At 40.8% G+C, this 23,719-nt stretch overlaps 1 protein-coding gene across 6 annotated transcripts in view; it reads left to right on the plus strand.

Annotated features, from left to right (window-relative positions):
* Positions 1-23,719, plus strand: part of Ubap2 (ubiquitin associated protein 2) — an 81,094-nt gene that overhangs the window by 4,290 nt on the left and 53,085 nt on the right. Inside the window, exons 2-4 of one of the 6 annotated variants that reach the window (XM_055618597.1) lie at positions 10,583-10,680; positions 10,803-10,847; positions 11,515-11,654. The exons of 1 other annotated variant lie outside the window; for it this stretch is intronic. In XM_055618597.1, coding sequence (XP_055474572.1) covers positions 11,556-11,654 — 99 coding nt within the window. In that variant the 5' untranslated portion in view covers positions 10,583-10,680; positions 10,803-10,847; positions 11,515-11,555. Of the gene's footprint in view, positions 1-10,582; positions 10,681-10,802; positions 10,848-11,514; positions 11,655-18,092; positions 18,180-23,719 lie in introns of those variants that run through there. 4 more of the 6 variants (XM_055618596.1, XM_055618595.1, XM_055618598.1 and 1 more) reach the window with 4 other exon arrangements.

Raw genomic sequence — 23,719 nt, forward strand, 5'->3', positions numbered from 1 at the left:
ACTTATTTTATTTTTTGAGACTGGGTTTTTCTGCATAGCCCTAGCTGACATGGAACCTACTATGTAGCTGAAACTGGGTCTAGACGCCTGGAGATGCTCCTGTCTCAGCCTCCTAATGCTGGCTGAGCTTGAAGGCAAGTGCCATGATACCTGGCTTAAGTGGGCTTTTTTGTTTTTGGTTTATTTAAGACAGGGTTTCTCTGCAGTTCTGACTGTCCTGGACTCACTTTGCAGAATGGCTGGCCTCGAACTCACAGATCTACCTGCCTCTGCCTTCCAGAGTGCTGGGATTACAGGTGTGCGCCACAGCACCCAGCACTTTTTTCACATCTTCAAAAAGTTAAAAATTTTCATTTTATGTATATATGCTTTTGTAAATGTATGGTGTGTGTGTGTGTGTGTGTGTGTGTGTGTGTGTGTGTGTGTGTGTGTGTATTTGTGCTATGTGTGGGCTAGCTCTCATTCCAGGCCAGCTGCAGTTACAGGCAGATGTGAGCTACCCAACTTGGGTGCTGGTAACTGTAGCATACTCTGTAGCTGCTGAGCCATATCTTCAGTCCCTCCCTTCACTGCACTGCCAGCTGGTCTGGAATTCGTCTAAACTGGCATTGATCCACCTGCGGCCTTCTCTGAAGTGCTGAGGTAAAAGGCATGCCCTACCATGCCTATTACATAGGAAGTTTTTTCTTGTTTTGTTTTTTAAATGCATCTTAAGCTTATTTTGAGAGGCATTGGAGGCATGTGATCACTGAGAATTCGAGGTCAGCCTCATCTACAGAGGAATTTCCAGGACAACCAGAGCTACAGACTGTGGCTCTCTCAAAAAAAAAAAAAAAAAAAAGGATGGAGGAGATACAGCTGAGTGGTAGATTGTTTGCCTATACTGTCTTAGATTTGGTTGCTAGTACTGCCCTCTTCAAAACTGGTGATTAGAAGATATCCCTGCACAGTATAGGATAACGGAGTCAAAAGCCTGTCAGTTAAATGGCCATTCACTATTTTATTGTCACAGAAGATGATAAAGTGATGGAGCTAGCACAGTGAGATGTATCTAACTCTAATGGTCTGTTGAGGAGTGGGACAAGGAAATGACAGCTTTTATTTATTTGTTACTAGATTGTGGTGATAGTTGGAAAGCTTAGCAAATGCACTGAAAGTCATTTAATTACACACTTAAGTGAACTTTCTTTAACCCAGTAAAATTATTCAAGTTTTTTTTTTGAATAAATATTGTGAGAAAAGCAAATTGAACAAATAACAAAAAAACTCAAGCAGCAAACATCAGTCCCATAATGGTTACCAGTTGTGGTAGCCAAGCATTATAAGGGCATTATCTTTTTTAGGTTCTTCACAGGCTTGGGAAACAGTATTTGACCAAGGTTTCCTAATCTCAAAATTAGTAGATTCCAGGTCTGTGTGAATTCTGGACTTCACTACTTTGCTTGTCTGAAATATTGCTATCTGGGAATACAGCCAGGTGCTAACCGATAAATCAAAGTAAGCAACGGAAAGAAAATTTAACACCTTTAGGGTGTGTCATGATAATAGGTAAGTAGGATGGCATACAGAGGTGGTGTCTTTGAACTGTAGTGTTCCACTAGACTTTGCACATCTGTTTTTGCTATTTCATTATTCTATATGGAGGCATTTAGAATTGGTTGAACTTGAATTCTGAGAATCAATACGATAGGCTATTTTCCTTTAATTTTTCCATTGTGAGTTTTGGTAGCTTTTGAAGTCAGCCAATGAAGCTCTGCCAATTTATATGTGTCCTCTGAAATGGTCGGGCACATACACTGAGGGGCATTTTGTTTGCTCAAATGAGCCATACCCACACCTTCCCCATTCTAAGCACTTGCTTTACACTGAGCTACCTTACTCCTTCAGGTAACTGCTGATGGTCGTAGAGCAGAGTTCTGTGGCAAGGGGGACATACTTAAGGGTTGACTTTTATATTTCAGGAAGAAGAGAATTAGATAGTGCCGAGTATTTAGAAACAAGGATGGTGTTTCCATTGCCTGAAAAGGCAAGGGAAGGATGGCCCTTGTTAAGTGGTGGAGACAGATGCAAGGGTACAAGAGGAAGATTGCAAACAGAATCATCACCTGGGGTAGCATGCATGTCTTTTTATAAGGTGATAGAAACCAGGTCAAAGATTAAGCAGGTGGTTAGAGAAGAATGGGAAGAACGGAGACAAAGAGTGTATTCCTTAGGGAAAAAACTTGAATAGTTACTGCTTACAACATTGAACATTCAGTTTCCAGTAGTGATTGAAGGAAAAAAAAAATTGAGCTTTTGTTTTTGAGGTTAATCTGCACACAGACAGCAGTTTTAACAGGTCTTCATACATCAGGAAAACGGGTAGGGGATACTTTTTTCAGTAGTGTGCTAGGAGATTTCCTTATTTAAGGGATTTTTTGTTTTGGTGTTATATTAAGAACTGGCACTGGTAGGTACATAAGTAGCAGGAGTGTTAATGGATCACATGACTTAATTGGTACATTCTTTAGGTAACTGACATTAAAATTTTTTTGATGGCCTGGTAGTCGTGGCCCATGCCTTTAATCTCAGCACTTGGGAGGCAGAGCCAGGTGGATCTGGTGTCTGCAGATATCAGAAAGGTTATCAGATCCTAGAGGTCTTGATTGGGAGGTACCATGTAGATTCCGGCAAATAATCCAGGACCTCAATTGTTTTTTGTTTGTTTTGTGTTTTGGAGATAGGGTTTCTCTGGAACTCACTCTGAAGACCAGGCTGGCCTTGAACTCACACCACATCCCACCCCACTCTTCTAAATTTTTTTTTAAAAATTTTTATTTTATGTGCATTAGTGTGAAGGTGTCAGATCCCTTGGAATTGGTGTTACAGACAGTCATGAGCTGTCATGTGAGTGCTGGGAATTGAACCCAGGTCCTTTGGAAGAACAGACAGTGCTTTTAACTACTGAGCCATCTCTCCAGCCCCAGCCTTTTCAATTGTTAATTGTTGAGCCTAGGATGGTAAAAGGAGCTAGAGAGTGGGACAGCATGCTGAGAAAAGGAAGGGAGGCATTTATAAAAATTGGCCTATATCTTTATGAAGCTCTTGGGGTTGCTGTTGCCGTTGAATCTGGTCCTTTTCTGAGTATGCTGTGATGGTTTGTGGCTGAGTAGCAGGCTAGCCAGGGCAATGCAGCAAATTCTGTCCTAAAAAGTCCAAATCAAACTAAGTGAAAACCTGTTCTGTTCTCCAGATTCTTGGAGAAAATGGGGACAGATGGCAGCTAAACACGACTCACATTTATGATATTTGGGATTGATTCTAGTGATGTTCACGTGCTAGGCATTATTTTATTTATGTATATGCATCTGTGTGTCAAGTGTATGGGTGCCCGAAGAGGCTAGAAGAGGGCTCCTGATTTCCTGAAGCTGGAGTGGCCATTAGTTGTGAGTCACCTAATATGGGTGCTGGGAACGGGAACTCTGGTTCTAGAAGAGGAGCAGTAAGCACTTTTAACTGCTGAACCATTTCTCTTTTACTTTGGTTGTTGTTGTTTTGGGACAGGGTTTGTTTCACTTTGTAGCCCTGGCTGTCCTGGAACCATGCTGGCCTCAAACTCCGCCTGCCTTCTAGAACTCACTATGTAGACCAGGCTGGCCTTAAACTCACAGAGGCCCCCTGCCTCTGCCTCGAGGTGCTGGGATTGAAGATGACATGTACCACTATGCTCAGCAATACTGCATTTTAGAAATATTTTATGTTGAAAAAGGATGGTCTCCAACCAAGGACCATGTATTTATATAACCTAGAATCCCTGCTCAGTTGTAGCCCATGTTAGCTCAGTATCCAAGTGGGTTCCCTAGTAAGGGGAACAGGGACTATTTCTGACATGAACTCAATGGCTGGCTCTTTGACCCCCCCCCACTCCATCCTCCAGATTGGAGCAGTCCTGCTAGGCCACAGAGGAGGACTTTGCAGCCAGGCCTGAAGACACCTGATAAGCTAGGGTCAGTTGAAAGGGGAGGAGGACCTCCCCTATCAGTGGACTTGGAAAGGGGCAGGGAGAAGATGAGGGTGGGATTGGGAGGGAATGGCGGGATATAGCTGGGATACAAAGTTAATAAACTGTAACTAATATTTAAAAAAAAAAAAAAAAAGAAAAGAAAAAGGATGGGACCAGTGCCGTTTGTGGTGATGCGCACCTTAGTCCCAGCAATGGGAGAGCTGAACCAGGTGGAGCTCTGAGTTTGAGGCCAGCCTACTCTACACAGCGAGTCCAGGACAGCCAGGGCTACACAGAGGAACTCTGTCTTAAAACCCCAAAGAAAGAAATAAAGAAAAAGGATGGGATCAAAAAATTTGGGCCCAGCATGGTGACACAGACCTTTAATCCTAGCACTTGGGAAGCAGAGGTAGGCGGATCTCCGAGGTAAGGTCAGCCTGGTCTACATAGGGAGTTCCAAGTCAGCCAGGGCTACACAACTAGACAAGAACATCTGTCTGTCTAACTAACTAACTAACTAACTAACTAACTAACTAACTAACTAACTAACTAACTAAGATTGAGTGTGTCTCCACGAGTGCATGCTTACGTGTGACGCCATGACTGAACTGAGATTGTCAGGTTTGCTGGCAGGGGCCTTTACTTTTGAGTCATTTTGCTGGCCCTGCTTTTTATTTCTTTACTTTGTTTGTTTTTTAGTTTTTTGAGACAGGGTTTCTCTGTGTGGTCTTGGCTGTCCTGGACTTTCTGTTGTGTAGACCAGTCTGGTTTCAAATTCAGATCCACCTGTTTCTGTCTTCCCTGCACCCAGTTTCTTTTTCTTAGGATAGGTCTAACTGAGTAGCTCCAAGTAAGCCCAGAGTTTATAATCTTGAATGCTAGGATTACTCTGAAGTTTGTTTCATATCTATAGTACTGATTACTCTGCTGAACAGAATAAGTGATGTGCTATACATTTAGGATCTATTTTTGTTATGGGATACATCTTTGTATGTTGGTGCCTGCAGAGGTCAGAAGAGGGTGTCAGATCCCTTAGAGCAGGAGACACAGGTGGTTCTCAGCTGTTAATGTGCTGGGAACTGAACTGTGTCCTTTAGAAGAGCAGCAAGTGCTTCTAACCACTGAGCCATCTCTTCAGCTCCTACAGGCTATAATTCTAATGCTGCTTTTCTTTTATATTTTAGTTCACATGTACCATTACTATAATGTAAAAGAGCTTTGGATGTTTCTTCACTAAGCTGTTTATTTGTTCTGAGACAGACTCTCTCTTTGTAGCACTGATTGGCCTACATATGTGAAGCTGTCCTTCTGTTTCAAGGTCCCAAGACTTACAGACAGGGGTCATCACAGTTGAATCACTATGCCTGGCTTGCTTTTTAAAGATAGGCTCTGAAGCCCAAGCTGGAACTTAATGTGTATAGCTCAGACTGACTTGATTATTTTGTTGCTATTGTTGTTGTTATTTTTAATTAAAAATTTTTTTTGACACAATTTCTCTGTATAACAGCCCTGGCTGTCCTGGGATTTGCTTTGTAGACCAGGCTGGCCTTGAACTCACAAGAGAACTGCCTGTTTCTGCTGTGTGGATCTCCTCCCCTTATATTCTTGGCAAACATCCTATTTCATCTTCCCAAGGGAGGATGTGATTTTAGCACAGGGCACTGGGCCCAGTATAGTATAGTATGGTACAGTATAGTGTGCTAATGACAGTACCATCTGGATATTATCTGAGAAGTGCTTGTTTTTGGGTGAGGGTGTGTTCGTGCTGTGACTTGAACCCAGGCTTCAAGGTCCTTCATTCATGCTGAAGGATCACTATATTTTTTAACTTGATAGGGCTTGTGAAATGCTGTGTGTAATGGGGCCTTTTTTGTTTACTTGTTTGAGACAGGTCTGTTAGAAATAAGTGTAAAGATTAGTTATGAATAAAGAGCAATTTCTCAAGGGGAATTGGAGGGCAAAAAATCCTTGATAGCTGCTAGGTTAGAGACTGGTCCATGTGCCTCAGTGGTAGATGGTTGCTTAGCTTATATGAAGTCCTGGATTTGATACCTAGCACCTTTAAAGACTAGTGTAATAAAATAATAATAAAAAAGGTTGAGAGCTGAGAGAGCTGAATAAAAATGAGACACGTGTGGAAGAAGCCACAGGCAATGAAACTTTCCCTTTTCTGTAGGTAGCTGGAGAGAAATGTGACTGTACCAAATAAAATTTGATGTCTTTTAATGTTTAAGAGTTGAAAGAGTTGACCAGCACTTACCTTTTCCATGGGCAGGTTATAAACATAGCCCAACTGATAATATTGTATAGGGAGTTCATCCTTGTCTACCAGCTGCTAGAGGCCTGACCCTGCTCATATAAGCTTGGTCAGCTCCTGGCATGTGAACACAAGCAGTTGGAGCTGCATGGAATCAGGCCTCATAATTGAGTATTTGGCACCTCACTGCCTTTTTTATTTATTTATAGATTGACAGCAGTGTTGATTTCTTCTTGCTGCCTTTTCTGGACTTTTTAAACAAGTAGAATTTTTTTTTTTTTTTTAAATTTTATGTACATTGGTGTTTTGCCTGCATGTATGTGTGATAGTGTCAGATCCTGAAGTTAACAGACAGTTGGGTGCTGCCATGTGGGGGCTGGGACTTCAGCCTGGGTCTTTTGAAAGAGCAGCCAGTCCTCCCTGGAGTCTCCCAGTGCTACATTGATTTCCTCTGCAAAAAAAGGTTGAGAAAAATAGAAAAAAAACAAGAATGCAGATTGGAAAAAAAAAATGAATAATAAAACACAAGTGGTCACAAGAATATAATAATGTTAGAAACCCAAAGCGAATACTTGCTGGGAATTTGAAAGTCAGAGCTTGGTGGGATTCTGGCCCAGACTAGGTATGTTGGATTAGGGCTGAGGTAACTATTCAGGTGATGTCAGTAGTGGCTGTCTCAGAGAGAGCCAAGTTGGGGGCTGTGTTTCTGTAATTGAACATTTGGAGATGGTACAGGGCTTAAGAGCACAGACAGGAAGCCAGGTGGGGAGTCCTTTGCTTTGTCATGTAATGACAATGTAAAACGGGAGTAATAAGTAGTTGAGCATGCTGAAAAGTTTATGATTTAATACCCTAAAACCCTTAAAGATCAGGCTCAAAGGCACATGTCTGTAATCTTAGCACTTTAGAGGCTGAGACTGGAGGACAGTCCTAAGTTTGAGGGTAACCTAGGCTACATAGCCAGTACTATGGTGCCTAGCAAGTACCAGCCTAGCTGAGAACCTTAAACTATTACCTGGCACATAGCAAAATGATACATGTTTGCTTCTCTTAATCATTACTTGCTGGTTTTAGAATTTTGAATCATTTTTACCAAAGAAAGAGTCTCAGAACTGAGTTATTAGACATTCTTCCTTGTCTGTACATGAGTGCAGAGGCCAGAGTTGGTTGCTAGGTCTCGTCCACAGGTTGAGAAGCACTGTGACAGAGTTTGGTACTGCTGTATAACAGATGTAAGTCATTTTTGCCTAAAATTTAGTGTCTTCATGATGAATTTGTGTTAGGTTGTATAAACTTTAGAGATGTAGGTTGCTGTTAACTAGTTTTCAGAATATTCTAAACTGAGATAACAAATCTCCCTCTTCCTCTTGCCTTGCCCATTCCCTGCCCCTCCACTGCCTAGAGGCAAGGATTGAACCCAGGGCCTCATGAATGCTAGGCAAGCAATCTGTTACTGAGCTTGAAGCTCAGTCTGGGATCTCTTAGAACAGTTATTTGGCTGAAGTACCTTATTTGCAAAGGTTTTTTTTTTTTTTTTTTCCTCAGGACCAGCCATGTGGTTCAGCAGATAAAAGCACTTGTTTCAAACTTGATGACCTGAGTTTGACCTCTAGAACCTAATGTCAGAGGAGAGAGCTTATTCTCTAAAGTTGGCCTGACCTCCACACTCCCTCCCTCCTTACATCGCAAATATAGACCATTTTGTACCTTAAATAATGTGGGAAATTTCTGATTTTTTTTTATCAGCAACTCTACCACTGATTCATATCTTTAGTTTGAATACTAGAAATTTTATTTGGTTTTGCTTGACTTTCTATTTTATTTTTCGTTTGTGTTTTGAAATTTCACTTGATCACAGTAACCTCATGCTTTTTGTAGCTTAAGAACCTGAGCTATGGAAGCTTTTCCGACAGATTATTTTTAGAAGTCTTTTGCTCTTGTCTGTTTCTATTCTAAGAATTCTCTTCAAACCTGTTCCAAAGTAGTAGGGCTGATGAAAAACAAGTGTGAACGCAATTTCTCTGCACCAGCAGCTGGGCACAGCAGACACAGGTCTACTTACTACACAGGATTCTGTTTCCAAAAGAAGGCAGAAGTTCCCTGTGTATTGCTTTGGTGTGCTAGTTGAAGGTATTTCTAATTTCTTTTGCAATTTTTAAAATTTTTAGTTATTCATTTTACATCCTGATCGAAACCCCCTCTCTCCTTTCTACCCTGTCCCACCCTGGAAAGTAGTTCTTAATCTGGTTTCCATGATTTTTAGGTTACAGGTGGTAAAAAATTTTAAGGGTTTTTGGTGATTTCTTTGGGAAGTTCCTCCTTCTCCCCCTTCCCCTGTTTGTGTGTTGATCAGAGATTGGAACTTTATTTTATTGTTTTGGTTTTGTGAGACAGGGTCTCTCTGTAGCAGAGCCCTGGCTGTTCTGGACTGTGTAGATCAGGCTGGCCTTGAACTCACAGAGATCCACCCACTTCTGCCTCGAGAGTACTTAGATTAATGGAATGGCCTACCACACCCATCTTGGTTTTATTTATTTATTTATTTTTTTACATTATATGGGTCCTGGAAACTGAAAGAAAAAATTTAGACTTGGTGGCAAGTGCTCTTACTTGCTGAGCCACCTCAGCAACCTTTGATGCTTCATTTAAAATGAATTAGATTTACAGAAAATTCAGCATGCTGCTATGTAGCATGGAAGGTTGAAGTAGAAATTCAGGAGGTTGAAGTAGAAAAATCTTCAGTTCAACTCTAGGTTGGACTACATGGTGAGCCTTTGTCTCCAGAAAGAAACCTAGTTGTAATAAAAAATAACAGGTGTTGGTGATGAAGTGGATTATAAAAAAGTAAAGGAGTAGAGCTATAGGTCATAAGTAGAGGGCTTGTCCTGTCTGTCCAAGGCCTTAGTTTGATTTCCCTTCATTTAAGCAATATAAAGAAGCTTTTTATAATTTTACAATGGTTTGTGGTTTCAGAAGCATTGCTTTGTCTTATTTGTACCAACACCTTTAAACCCAGAGAACGGGCTGGTGAGATGCTCAGTGGGAAAAGTACTTGCCACAGAAGCGTGAAGCCTGAGCATGTACGAGGAAGGTTTGTCCTCTGCCCTCCACACTGACTGTGACACACATGTTGGCGTGAACACAAAAATAATAAAGTAAAATAAATAATTAAAGCTTACAGGATGCCTTAAAAGTAATACAATTATAGTAAAACAAATTTGTTCTATATAATGTAAAAACAAATTAACAATCTCAAAGTAGTTAAGCTCAAAATAGGATGCAGAATGTGATTCATACACCTGAGAGGCAGTTGGAAATAAAGTATTTAGCCTTTGGGGCATATGAGATGTTCTAGTTAATTGGTTAATTGGTTATTTGCTGATATAATGTAAAAAGCAGTGCAGTAATATACTCTGGGCCTTTGGTCTTATGACTATCCAGTTAGTATAGGACCTGTCCTGAAAGTAAATATCAGGACCTCTCTTTAAAAAAAAATGTTAGGCCTTAGCCGGGGTGTGGTGGAGCATACCCTTAATCCCAGCGGAGGTAGCTGCTTTCTTTGGGTTTGGGGCCAGCCTAGTTTACAAAGGGAGTCCAGGACAGCCAGGGTACACAGAGAAACCCTGTCTCGAAAAACACCCAAAAAAACAAAACAAACAAAAAAAGGAAATGTTAGGCCTTTTATAACTAACACATTTGAAAGATATTTATTAGTGTGTGAAGTAGTATGATGAGCTGTTTAGTGTCTTAGTCACTGTTCTGTTGCTGTGGAAAGACCCAGTGAAGTCTTAAAAGAGACAGCATTTAATTGAGAAAGTTACTCCATTGTCTTTATGGCGTTGATGCAGGCTGTAGACCGCGTGGTGCTAGAGAAGTAGTCGAGAACGCACATCTGAGCCGCAAGCTTCAGGCAGAGAAAGAGAGAGAGAGACAGACACACTCTTTCCGGACCTTCAAAGTCCATCCCCAGTGACATACCTCCAGCAAGGTTAACACTTTTCTGAGGGGACAGTGTTTCAGGACAGGGTTTGTCTGTGTAGCCCGGGCTGTCCTGGAACTTATTCCAAGCTGGGATTAAAGGAGTACCATTGCCCAGCAAGACTGCATTTCTTTCTTTCTTCTTTTTGTTAATTTTTTTAAAAGATGTATTTATTTATTATGTATTCAGTGTTCTGTCTGCATGTGTCCCTGCATGCCAGAAGAGAGAACCAGATCTCATAGACATTTGTGTGCCCAGTTGTGGGTGCTGGGATTTGAATTCTGGACCTTTGGAAGAACAGCCATTGCTCTTAACCACTGAGCCATCTCTCCAGCTCAAGGCTGCATTTCTTATTCCTTCCCAGGGCCTCCAGTGAGAGTGCTGTCAACTGGGGACCATCCTCATTCAGACCATCCCAGTTTGTTATAATTTATGACAGTCAGACCTAAAGGATTCCTCCAGGTATCTGGGACAGCACTGCTTCCCTAGTCTGAAACACGTAAACTAAAATTAGAAGGCAAGCATGTGCCATTGGGTTCATATTAACATAAAGTTTTATCTGTTTGTTTGTGTTTTTGAGACAGAATTTCTCTGTAGACCAGGTTGGCCTGCTTCTGCTGGCATTAAAGGTGTGTGCTCCAATCACCTGGCTACATATTTTTCTTTAACACTTTGTGTGTGTGTGTCTCTGTATCTGTTTGTTTGTCTGTGTATATTTGTGGCATTGAGTGTCAAAGTATATGAAAGAGGTCAGAAGACAGCATATGGAAGTTGATTCTTTCCTATTCTATGAGTCCTGGGAATTGAACTCAGGTCATTAGACCTGGTGGCAAGTGTCTTTACCCACTGAGCCATCTTGTCAGCCTCCACCATAACATTTCTGGTTGCATGATTAAATGAAGTTAAGATTCACAAGTAGCTGATGATGTAGGTATGTTGTATCTGTTTAGTATTCATGAGGCCCTGGGTTCGGTGCTCTCCCCACTAAATGATACAAGTATAATTTAGAATGCTACTGGACTGTTTTATTTGGGGAGGAGGTTGTTTCTTTCTTTCCTTTTTTAAATTGAGACAGATTCTCTGGCACATGCTATACAGTTGAGATTGGCCTCAGCTCAGCTCTGCCCCCTGAGTACTGGGATTAAAGAAGTACCCTGCCATGTTCAGCTGCTTTTGAAATACTATTCTGAGGCATTTCAATGTTTTACTTTGTGTGTCCTTTCACTCTCTGAATTAGATGTTTAGCATTTTTAGCCATGGTTTGGAATTTTGCTTACAATGCCTTCTCTCTTGCAGATTTTGTATTTTGTACATATATTATTTTGTATATTCTATATATGATGACTTCTGTGAGCAGTGATCGTTGCCGAGGTGCTCGGGAAAAACCACAGATGCCAACAGCACATGCAGCACAATCACAGAAACAGGTGGTACAGGTAAGCTCCTGAGCATCTGTCTCCTTTACAAGTAACGCTCGGGAGGCTGTCTGAGTAGTCCCCTCTCCAGGAAACTCCATATGTGCCCTGATCTTTATAAAGTAAATAGTGTAGGGGAAAGGTGACAGCAGTGGAGCTGAATGCTGTTCAGGAGAACATTTGTTTAACCCTGAATTCCAGTTGTTAACATCTTTGCTACAGCAATTTCCTTCCTTTATTTTTCTACTCATTTCCTTCTCCTTACCTGCTTCTTTCAGTTTGTAGCACTAGGAATTGAACCCAGAGCCTCTTGTGTTCCAGACAAGCACCCCGCCCCCAGCACCTCTGTGCAACATTTGAGTGCAGAGCTAGTATTTTATGCTATGTTGATAGAGTTGATGAGCTCTTAACAGAGACGGTGTTTTATTCGTTATCCTTAGGGTTATTGGCTGTGGGTGTGTGCATTTGCATGCGCACACACATCATTGCCTATCTTGAGGTCAGATGACAGTTTGAAAGAGCTAGTTCTCTCCTTCCACCACTCTGAGGTCACCATCTTGCTGACCCTCGACTCGCAGAGATCCACCTGCCTCTGTCCCCCAGGAGCTGGGATTACACATTTGCGCCACTGTGGCAGCTGAGGCTAGTGTTTTACCAATGAGCTACATCCCTTTTCCCTTTCAGGAGCTTTGCAAAATTCATACTGAAGTGTTATGTTGTGTTTTGGTACAGAGTAGATTTTTTTACATAATTCTTGTGTTAAATTGAATCGAAAATTAGTTTTGTATTTTGCTGATATTAACAAATATTTGCTATTTTAGTGCTTAGCCCAAAGGGTTTTTTTTTTTTTTTTTTGTTTTTTGTTTTTGTAAGGGCTGGTGCACATCCTTTTTTTTTTTTTTTTTTTAAGATTTATTTGTCATTTATACAGTGTTCTGGTTACGTGTACACCAGTATGCCAGAAGAGGGTGCCAAATCTCACTAGATGGCTGTGAGCCACCACATGGCTGCTGGGAATTGTACTCATGACCTCTGGAAGAGTAGCCAGTGCTCTTTACCTCTGAGCCATCTTTCTAGCCCCCAGAATTTTTTATTCTTCACAAATTGATCAAGAAGGACCATGCTGAGGGTTGTGATACAGTCCTTTAATCTTGGTCCCTGAAGCAGAGGCAGGCAGATCTCTGAGTTTGAGGTCAGCCTGGTCTGCATATTGAGTTCAGGCCAGCCAGAATAGAACAACAAAGGAGACTGTCTTAGTTTATTGCTGTGAAAAGATAACATGACCAAAGGCAACTCTAATAAAGGAAAGCATTTAACTGTGTCTGGCTTAGAGATTCAGAGGTTTAGTCCATTAATAACCATGCTGGGAATCATGGCCGCGTGCAGGCAGAAGTGGTGCTGGAGAAGGAGCTAAAAGCTCTATGTCTTCATCCACAGGCAGAAGGAGACTGTAGTGGAGCTTGAGCATAGGAGACCTCAAAGCCTGCCTTGACAGTGGCCCACTTCCTCTTAGACCAAACCTACTCCAAAAAGTCCGTACTTTCTAGTAGTGCCACTCCCTATGGGCCAAGCATTCAAGCACATGAGTCTGTGGGGGCCGTCCCTGTTCAAACCAGCACAGAGACCCTGTTCAGGAACTGTTGGGGCTAGTTTTTTTTTTTTTTTTTTAAGGAGTTATACTCTATTAAGAAGCATAAGTTAGGAATAACCACAGGTAAAATCCTGATAATAATAATAAAGAAATAATAAAGTTAGTCTTTAGAAAGAAATTAAATCAGTAAAAACAAAGAGTATGAGCTTTTGAAGGAGGGCCAAATGAATGTTAGTGACCCCCTATATGCCTTGAAAGTAGATTTGGGCTGATTGGTGATCTGTTTGCTGGCTGGAGCAGGGAATTAATTATTTTCCTTCTAAAGGGTTTTGTTTTTATTGTTTGTTTCATTTTCAAGGTTTGAGAGAGAGTCATACTATATAGCCCATGTGGGCCCAGAACTTTCTGTGTAGCCAGTGCTGAGCTCAGACTTTAGGGACTACATGGAAAGATTTTCACCAATAGCATTTCTGTGGACCCTCTAGGGGATGGCTGAGATTATCTAAAGGGAAAGCTGCTGACTGAACAGTAAGGATTTCTAGACCCTCCTGTTTCTTTTTTCAGTCTTTTTAGTGTTTTTGTTTGTTTGCTTTGCTTTTAAAAATATCTTTAGTTTACATGCACAGACATTTTCCCTGCATGTGTCTGCATACCATGTGTGTATACCTGTGAGTGCCAGCAGAGAGTACCTGTGGGATCCCCAGGAATTGTGGTTACAGATGGCTGTGAGCTAACAAGTGGGTGCTGGGAACTGAACCAGGTTCTTGGGAAGAACAGCTGCTTCTCTCTCTTTTTTATTGAATTCTTATTTTTTTATATTAATTACATTTTATTTACTTTGTATCCCAGCTGTAGCCCCTCCCTCATTCCCTCCCAATCCCACCCTTCCTCCCTCATCTCCTCCTGGCCCCTCTCTAAGTCCACTGATAGGGGAGGTCGTCCTCCCCTTCCCATCTGACCTTAGATTATCAGGTCTCATCAGGACTGGCTGCAATGTCCTCCTCTGTGTCCTAGCAAGGCTGCTCCTCCCTTGGGGTGGGGAGGTCAAAGAGCCAGCCACTGAGTTCATGTCAGAGACAGTCCCTGCAGCTGGTTCTCTTAACTGCTAAGCTATCTCCAGCTCATTTTTTATTTTTTGAGACAGCTTGTCATAGCTTGGGCTGGTTCAGCTTGCTATATCATCCAGGCTGCTGTCTGGGTCCACAAAATAGATGAAATAGATGTTATATGTGCTGTATATACTATATGCATACATGTTTCTTCTGTACTGTATGCCCAGTTACAGACAGTTATGAACTACAATGTGTGTTTTGAGAATCAAACCTGGGTCCTTTGGAGGTGCAGTCAGTGCTCTTAATGGCCAAGCCATCTCTCCAGCTTTCTTTCCTGTTTTTAAAATTGGGTTTTGGACCTATAAGATGACCCAGTGGGTAAAGCACTGCCCTACAAGTCTGAGAATGTGAGTTTGATATTTGGAGCCCAGGCAAAGGGTGGAAGGACAGAATTGACTCTAGAAAGGTTTCCTCTGACCTCCACATGTGTACTGTGCCCTTCTGTTCCTCCTCATGTGTATCATGCACATACACACTTACCTTTATAACAGAAGAAAAGGGTGAGGTGTAGACCGCTGAGGTTGCTAAAAGCTGTTGGTAAAAGCTGTCTCCATACAAACCTTGAGCCCTGAGTTTGAGCATAGGAACACACTTGGAAAGAGAACCAGCTCCACTGTATTTACAAACCTGTACTCACATATGTTCTTCATAATAATAATAGTAAAAAACATTTAAAAAAAATGTTGCCCCAAGGTGGTCTTAAAAATTTGGATTCAAGCCACCTTATCACAGACTCACATGTAGCTGAGATAGTCAAGTTTCTTTTTTCTTTATTTCTTTCTGAGGTATAGTCTTTATTAGGTAGCTCTGGCAATTCTGGAGCTTGCTATATAGACTAGACTGGCTTCATACAGAAGTCCACCTACTTCTGCCTGTTGGGATGAAAGGGGTGCTCCACTATGTCCTGGCTGATAATATCTAATTTCTGATACTGCTTTTTATAAAATTATTTTGAAAAAATTTTATGTTTTATGTTTGGCTGAAGACACACACACACACACACACACACACACACACACACACACACTTGCACGTGTGCAAGGCTATGACCTAATTGTGGTGAAGTGCTTGCCTTGCTTGTAAGAAGCCCTGAATTCAGCCTTGAGTGTCATGAAAACCAGGCATGGTGGACCAAGCCTATAATCCCAGCACTTAGGAAGTGGCGATAGGAGGATCACAAGTTCAGGGTTATCTTTGGCTGTAGTGTATTTGAAGCCAGCCTGTGCTACATGAGACCCTGGAAAGAGAAGAGAAAATGATTGTTAAATTGTATTTTAATTCCAGGATAAAAATATGTCCTGAAGGTTACCTTAAAGTGGGAATTATGAGGCCTTTATTTGGTAGAATACTAAACCCATTAACTGTCCAGTGGTAGGGCCTTTTCTATCTAGGTTAAATGCTGAAAGAGAGCTGTTGATTGTGTAAACCTGAGTTTGGGTCTTGAGTCTACATCTTTACTAATTAGGTAAGATAACAGTTTCTGGAGTGTTACTGCTACTGACAATAATGTCTGTCCTTTTTAGATAAGTTTTCTTTAGTTATCAGTTCTTATTTAGTTCTTATTTAGTTATCAGTGTCTTTTTCTCTTCCTTTTCCCCATTCCAACCCCATTTTGCTAAGCTCAAGGTGCCTTTACTTCCTTCCTTCTTTCCTTCAGCCTCCTGAGTGGCTGGAGTTTCATTGTCTGTCATTAGGGGTGCTTGTGCTTCCTTAGAGTATAGGGCAATTATATGCTATGTTGCCTTCGGATCTGGGTTTGTATGACACTTCTTTATGATCAGAATAAGTACATATTTTTGATATAAGTAAATGTGGTTTATTATTTTCCTCCTTTTTAGTGCTAGGCGTCAAACTCAGAATCTTGCATATTTTAGGCAAACGTTCTGCTACCAAACTATAGCCTCAACTGGATGAGATTTGTTTTTAGCTCATCATATTATAACATAATATAATAGGGTCTAAGTTTGTCTTAAATAAAAAATGGAGTGTAATTCTTTGCAGAATGATTGTAAGGAGTTAGAAATTATGTCCGATTGCTATCTAGAACTTTAATTTTTATTTTATATTCCACATAAATTGTAAAATTATTATTTATAAGTTGAGGTGGTTCCTGGCAGTACCCAGCACTTGGGAGGCAGAGGCCCCTGCTCTACAGAGATTTCCAGAATGAGGCTCTGCTGATAAAGGCCCTTACTACCAAACCTGACACCTGAGTTTGACTCTGGCTCTCACATGATGGAAGAAGGGATCACTCCTGCAGATTATTTTCTGTCTTCCACATGGGTGCTATGAGGGACTGTGTATACCCACATATGCCCAATAAATGAATTAACTAAAAACACAAGATGGCTGGGTGTGGCGATCCCAGCCTTTAATCACAGCACAGAACAGGCAGAGGTAAACAGATCCCTCTGCAAATTCAAGGTCAGCCTGGTCTACATAATTCTAGGACTTCTAGAGCTACATAAAAACACGACAAAAAAAAATACAGTTATATGAAATATTGCACAAAACACATGGCTTCTGTTTAAGAAAATATGCAAAAAAATAATATGCCTGCACTTTTTTTTACAGCATCAACTATTTAGAAAAGACTGCTCTTAAAGTTATTACTATATCTTTCTGTCTTTGCTACCTCCATCCCCCTTCTTTTTTTTTTTTTTTTTTTTTGTCAATACAGGGTTTCTCTGTGTAGCTTTGACTGTCCTGGACTGGCTTTGTAGACCAGGCTGGCCTCAAACTCGCAGAGATCCACCCTCCCTGAGCGCTGGGATTGAAAGCATGTGCCACTACGCCTGGCTCTGGTGCTAGTATTACTGGAATAAGCCCCCATGCCTGTCTATAAGGATGGCTTAAAAAAAATAAAGTAGAGGTTCAGTGGATAAAGGCATTTGCTGCCCAGCTTAATGACCTGAGTTGGGTTTTAGGGACCATATGATGGATGGAGAAAGTTGACTCCAGCAGTCTGTCCTCTAACTTCTGCATGGACACATGTATGCATGTGAGTGAATGTGTACATGCACAGACACAAAGAGTAAACAAAGAAAAGCAATTTTAAAATAATAAAAAAGTAGGCCAACTGGATGTGATTGTTTTTTCCTATAATACTAGGCTGCTGTAGGAAGACTGTTGCTGAGTTCCAGGCTAGTCTAGTCAACATATTGGTTTTCTGGCTGCCTGGGTTAAAAAGACCTTGTTTTAACCACTGCTTCCAGACAAAACAGAATAAAAACTTAAGCCAAAAAGATAGCCCTACTTAAATAAATTATTGAAAGGTTTATGGAAAACAGTCCAATAAAAAATGGCCTCACTAGGGAACCTTTCAGCATAGTTTTCTTAGAAATTAAAAATTATATATGTGTATGGTTGTTTTACCGGCATGTGTATATGTGTGCACCATTTGTGTGCCTGGTGCCCTTGAAGGCCAGAAGGGGCATCGGAGTCCCTGGAACTGCAATTACAAACTGTTGGGGAGGGTGCACTGACGTTGCTTGAATTGGAATTGTTAGTTGACCCTGCTTTTTCCTTTTTTTCCTTAAGCTGTACAGACCTCTTGACACTTCTTGAGCTCAGCCTGGTAACTTCCCTATTATACTCTTATGTTGGGTGCGTTGTTTATTGACTGACTGAATTGTTTATTGAATAAAGTAACCTTTTTTATTATTAAGGTTTTTAGAGTATTTTAAAGGTAATGCAGTGTAACATTTTGATAGACTTACTGATGTCTAACATTACTCTTGTAGTACTGCACTTGCTAACAGATGCTAAGTATCAGCTGTGCTTTCAGAAGTTGTCTATCTGGACTCTGTTCGGAATTAAGAGATGATTCACAGAGAAATGTAGGTAATGTTTGTAAATGTCATAATACTTAAATTAGTCTTTGGATCAGTCAGTAGTTGGTTTTTACATACATAAGACAAGGAATAGTGTCTTTATAGTTAGAAATGTATGAATGAAGCTATCAATGAAAACAGACACCTAGGGATGGAGATTGCACTTATCTTGCATGAGGCTATTTGTTAGTGCAAATGCTTTTCTAAAATTAATATTTTATATGGCATTTTTATAGGATCAAGGAATAAAATGTCTTTATAACGTGTGTGTAATTATAGGCAGTGGACATTTTTCAAGAAAATTTTACACTGCCTTGGGTTTGGAGGCATAGCTTAGTGGTTGGGTTTAATCCCTAGCACTGCAAAACACAGTAACATTTTTTTTTTTTAAGATTTATTTATTTTATGTATATGAGTATCTGCATTTACACCTGGCAGAAGAGGGAATCAGTTCGCATTATAGATGGTTGTGAGCCACCATGTGGTTGCTGGGAATTGAACTCATGACCTTTGGAAGAGCAGACAGTGCTCTTAACCACTAAGCCGTCTCTTCAGCCCCAAAGTAACATTCTTTAAAAAAAAAGAAAAAAAAAAAGATTCATTCATTTATTCATCCATCCATTCATTCATTTATTATGTATGCAGTGTCCTGCCTGCATGTGTACCAGAAGAGGGCACCAGATCCCAGTATAGATGGTTGGGAGCCACTATGTGGTTGCTGGGAATTGAACTCGGGACCTCTGGAAGAGCAGACAGTGCTCTTAACCTCTGAGTCATCTCTTCAGCATTAAAATAAGTTGTGTTTTTTTTTTTTTTTTTTTGTTTTGTTTTGTTTTTGTTTTTTTTGAGACAGGGTTTTACCATGCAGCTCTGGCTGGGTTGGAACTGGTTGGTAGGCCAGGTCATCCTTGACTTCACAGAGATCCACCTGCCTTTGCCTCACAAATCCTGGGATTAAGGGTGTATTCCACCATCCTGAGCCAGATTTGTTTGTCCCTCCCCCCACTTTGACTCTTTGCAAGAATAATAAATGCTCTTAAACACTGAGTTTTTTCTTTAGTCTCAAATTTATCCATCCATGTGTGCATGCATTCATTCATTTTTATTTTGAGGCAGTGTCCTATGTACCCTTGGGCTGGTCTTGAACTCTGTAGCAGAGGCTGGCTTTAAGCTCCCGATTTCCTTGTCATTTACCTCCTCTTTGCTTAGATTACAGGCATGTATCACTGTACTCATTTCTGGTTTGGTTTGGTACTAGGGATCAAAACCCAGGGCTTCATGTATGTTAGATAAAGTGGTGCAGTAAGCCTCACTCCCAGTTTGTAGTTATTTATTTTTTTTGTCAGTGTGTCAATATATAACCCAGGCTGTCCTTTAGCTCTCTGTCTCCTGCCTGTCACCAGATATATTCTTGTAGTAATACTCACCATGAGGCCAGGGAGAAGCTACAAGTGAGCCATCATTTTACACATGTAAATAGTTTCTTTCATTCTCTATTTACTTCCAGTGAGAGAAGGTATGTAGCTCAGTCAGGGCTCATCTCTTTTAGCTGCTTAACATGTGTTTGTCCTGTGTCTTTTGTTCTCTTTCAGTGCTCTTTGCCTATTCTAAATCCCTTTCTCTAGGTTTTTGTTTTTGTTTGTTTATTTTTTAAATAAAAGTGGGTAAGTGCTGGATTTGAACTCAGGTCTTCATATTTGTTCAACCAGCACTTTACCGATTTAGCCATCTCCCCAGCCCTCACCTTGTCAGTCTTCTAACTCCAGTTCTCATTTCTATGTCTGTGTTTTTCTTTTCACGTCATTGTCTTGTGGGTTTGCATGTCACTAGTGTGGATTGTGCTTGTCTGGATCCCAGTCTTTGCACTTAGCTTACTTTACTTAGTCTCTAGTGTTAAATTCCAGAAGTAGTTCAGCATTGAGGCAGCTTAGCAGGTAGAGAGCCTTGATGTCAAGCCTGAGGAGCTGTTTTTTGTTTGTTTGTTTTTTGAGACACGGTTTCTCAGTGTAGCCCTGACTGTCCTGGAACTCAACTCTGTTCAGGCTGGCCTTGAACTCAAGTGTTACCCTCCCAAGTGCTGGGATTAAAGTAATGCCCCACTACTGCCTGGCTGAGGACCTGAATTTTCTTGTCACAACCTGAGTAGTGGAAGAAGAGAAGAGAATCACACCAGTTCTGCTCCGACTCGCACATGTGGGCTGTGGGGTTCTAATGCACAGACACATCCACATGTTCACAAAATAAACTAGGAAGTGAAGGAAAACACAGAACCCTTTACCTTGATCCCTTATCAGGTCCTTTTGCTGCATCATCAGATGTTAAAATAGCTCACTCATGGCTTGCGAGGGAGTGTGGTTAATGCATTTACTACTGTGTACTTGAAGACCTTGACAAATAGTGTGGGGTTGTCAGTTGTCTTAGGCCTAGTAGGGCAGATCTGAGTTGCAGGGTTCTGTCTAGCAGTGAAATAGAGGTTCTGTTGTGGTTTTGTAATTTCTAAAACTAGGAACTTTTTTGTTTTATAGAATGAATGATAATTGCTTACAAATTACTGTTTTAATATTATTTTTAAGATGCCAGGCACATTTGAAGGTATATTTTTGATGTTCATTTTTCTGTTTATACAAATACGAGTTTTAATTTTTAAACATAGAATTAGATCATATTTATTGTTTAGTTTTCTTGCCTAATTTTCTTGTCTGTTGACTTGCCTTTTCGTTAGTGTTTAACAAAGTTCTAAGGACAGATATCCTTGGTTTGTATTTTTTTTTCCCTTTTTCTTTTTTTGCCAGGGGTAGGGGCAGGGCCTCTCTAGCCCTGGCTGTTCTGGAATCTACTACGTTTAAACTTGGCCTTAAAGTCAAGAGATCTATTTGCCTCTGTTGAGGTAAAAAGTGTGTGGCACCATACCTGGCTTGTTTTTTGATCTTAAGGAAAATTCTTAGTTATTTTTCATCATCATGTATGACAATTGTCAGTTTTTGTAGTTCCTTCTATTAGGTTAAGGGTTTTTCTCTTCCATTCCAAGTTTGTTGAACAATATTTATAATTAAAATAAGGTTGAATTTTGTAGGCTTGGCTGTAGTGGTGGCTCATGCCTTTAATCCCAGCATTCAGGAGGCCAGAGGCAGGGAGAGTTGGAAGCCAGCCTGATCTACAGAACAAGTTTCAAGACAGCCAGGGCTATACGGAGAAACCCTGTCCCAAAAACCAAAATGAAAACAATAGCAAAAGTTCGGTTTTATCAAGTACATCTATGACTCTGAAGGTGATTATCGTTTCCTTGTTGCCCCTGTCGGGGAAGGGCTGCTTGTGTTTTGCTGCTGAGCCATACCTCAGTCCTGTAATGTGTAGTTTGTTTCTGTTAACTGTATGGATTTTGCATTGTTCTTTCCCTTGCCTTACCTCTGCCTTATGGTAGGCAAGTCCTCTTCTGCTGAGCTGAATTCCCGGCTTCCTGATATTAGGAGTTACTTTGTAAATCAACTTTTATCCTTGACATAAGCCTGACATGATCCTAGTGTATGATCATTTCCTTGTAAGTTGCTAATTTGCTAGTAGTTTGTAGATAATAGAATATGCTTATTTATGTTTTTGTTTTTTGGTATTCCTACATACAGTCCTGGTTTGTATAAAGTTGGAAAGTATCCCTTGTTGATTTTGAGATTTTGTGAAGAATTATTGATGGAATAACGTATTCTGTTCACATTTGGTAGAATTGACTAGAGAAATTGACTATGCTTGGACTTTGCTTCATCCATCCATCCATCCATCCATCCATCCATCCATCCATCCATCCATCCATCCATCCATCATCCATCCATATCTATCAATGCATTGAGAGAACAGGGTCTTAACTCTGTAAATCAGGCTGGCCTGGAACTCACTGTGGCCCATGAAGTCAGACACACAGCAGTCCTCCTGCCTCAGCCTCACAAGTGCTAGGGATTGCAGGTGTGATCCACTGTGTCCCTCTTTTGATGACTGGGATGTTTTGAAGACTAGTTACCTAACGTATGATCCCCTTTTTAGTAGTTGGTGCCCCCTTCCTCTTCTATTCACCTTTGTGTATTTGTAGGATGTGAGTGTGGGCAGGCATAAGCTGCTGAGGTCAAAAGACAACTTTGGGTATGGATACCCTTGTTGAGACAGGTTTCTTTTTGTTGTTTCTGCTGCTTTGCACCATATTGCAGGCTAGCTAGCCCTTGAACTTTCTGGCACTATAGACACATGTTACCGCATCCTGACCACATCCGTACATTCCAGACATGGATGTATGCTTCTATGGTTAGGATTTTACTGGCTTTGCCCTTTCCCTGGTCCCAGTTTATGTCTTTTTCAGGATTTTCTATTTTGTCTGGGTTATCTAATTCGGTGACACATACTTGTTCCAGGTTTCTTTCTTTTCTTTTTTTTTTTTAAGATTTTTTTTTTGTATATATAAGTATTCTATCTGCATGTATGACAGAAGAGGACATCAGATCCCATTGTAGATGGTCATGAGCCGCCATGTGGGTGCTAGGAATTGAACTCAGGACCTCTGGAAGACCAGCCAGTGCTCTTAGCTGCTGAGCCATTTGTCATCGTGTCTCCTCCCCCCCAGTTTTCCTTTTATAAGCCTTACAGTTTCATAATTGTTTGAGGCTAGGCTGTCTTTGAACTCACTAGCTTCCTGCTTCAGTCACCTTTAATCCCTTGGAGGTGTGTGGTGTTTACGCCTTGTAATTAATCACTGTTGTAATAAAGTTCCTTCTCTCTTACTCTTGAATTTTGTCTCTGTAGCTGAGTATTTATCTATTTTATTGACATCCCCTGAAATATGAGTCACCTTGACTATAGCTGGCTCAGTAGAAGACTGACTACCTACCTAGCTAGAGCCCTGGCTTCTGTCTCCGGGACCACCAAAAAGTAAAACAAAGCAGCCTTTCTAGTGACCCCACAAATCCAGTCCCCCAACCATTCTTTTTTCTTTTTCTTTTTGAGAAAGGTTTCTCTGTGTAGTGTTGGCTGTCCTGACCTTTGTGGAGATCTGCCTTCCTTTGTCATTGTTTCCTCCCCCCCCACCAGCTCTGGGATCACAGGCATTCATCACTGTGTCTGAGCCACATCCCTCCCTTTAATCTTTTTTAGTTCCTCTACCTCCTTTTCTACCTGATTTGGTTTATTAGTTTCCTGTTTTTGTTTTTTTTTTTTTTTTTTAGTTTCTTTTAGGCATAAACACTTTTTTGTTTTGTTTTCTGTTTAGACAAGGTCTTTGTGGTTTGATTGATCCTTGACTCATGATCCTCCTGCCTTGATTCTTGAATGTTGAGATTGCAGATGAGTACGGCTATCATGGCTCATTGCCAATATATATTTTATTTTACCTTACCTTGTTGTTTTTAAAAGTAAAGAACGTGTATGTGAGAGAGAGAGAAGAGAGAGAGAATGTGTGTGCATGAAGCTGCACAAGCTTGCATGTACACAGATACACATGGAAGCAAGCACGCCTCGCGTATGCAGATTGTGTGAGTGTGCAGAGTGGATGCAGTTTTGTACATCGTTACCTTC

The sequence above is a fragment of the Psammomys obesus genome, unplaced genomic scaffold (assembly GCF_907164565.1).
Source record: "Psammomys obesus unplaced genomic scaffold, mPsaObe1.curated_primary_1811, whole genome shotgun sequence".
Lineage (NCBI taxonomy): Eukaryota > Metazoa > Chordata > Mammalia > Rodentia > Muridae > Psammomys > Psammomys obesus.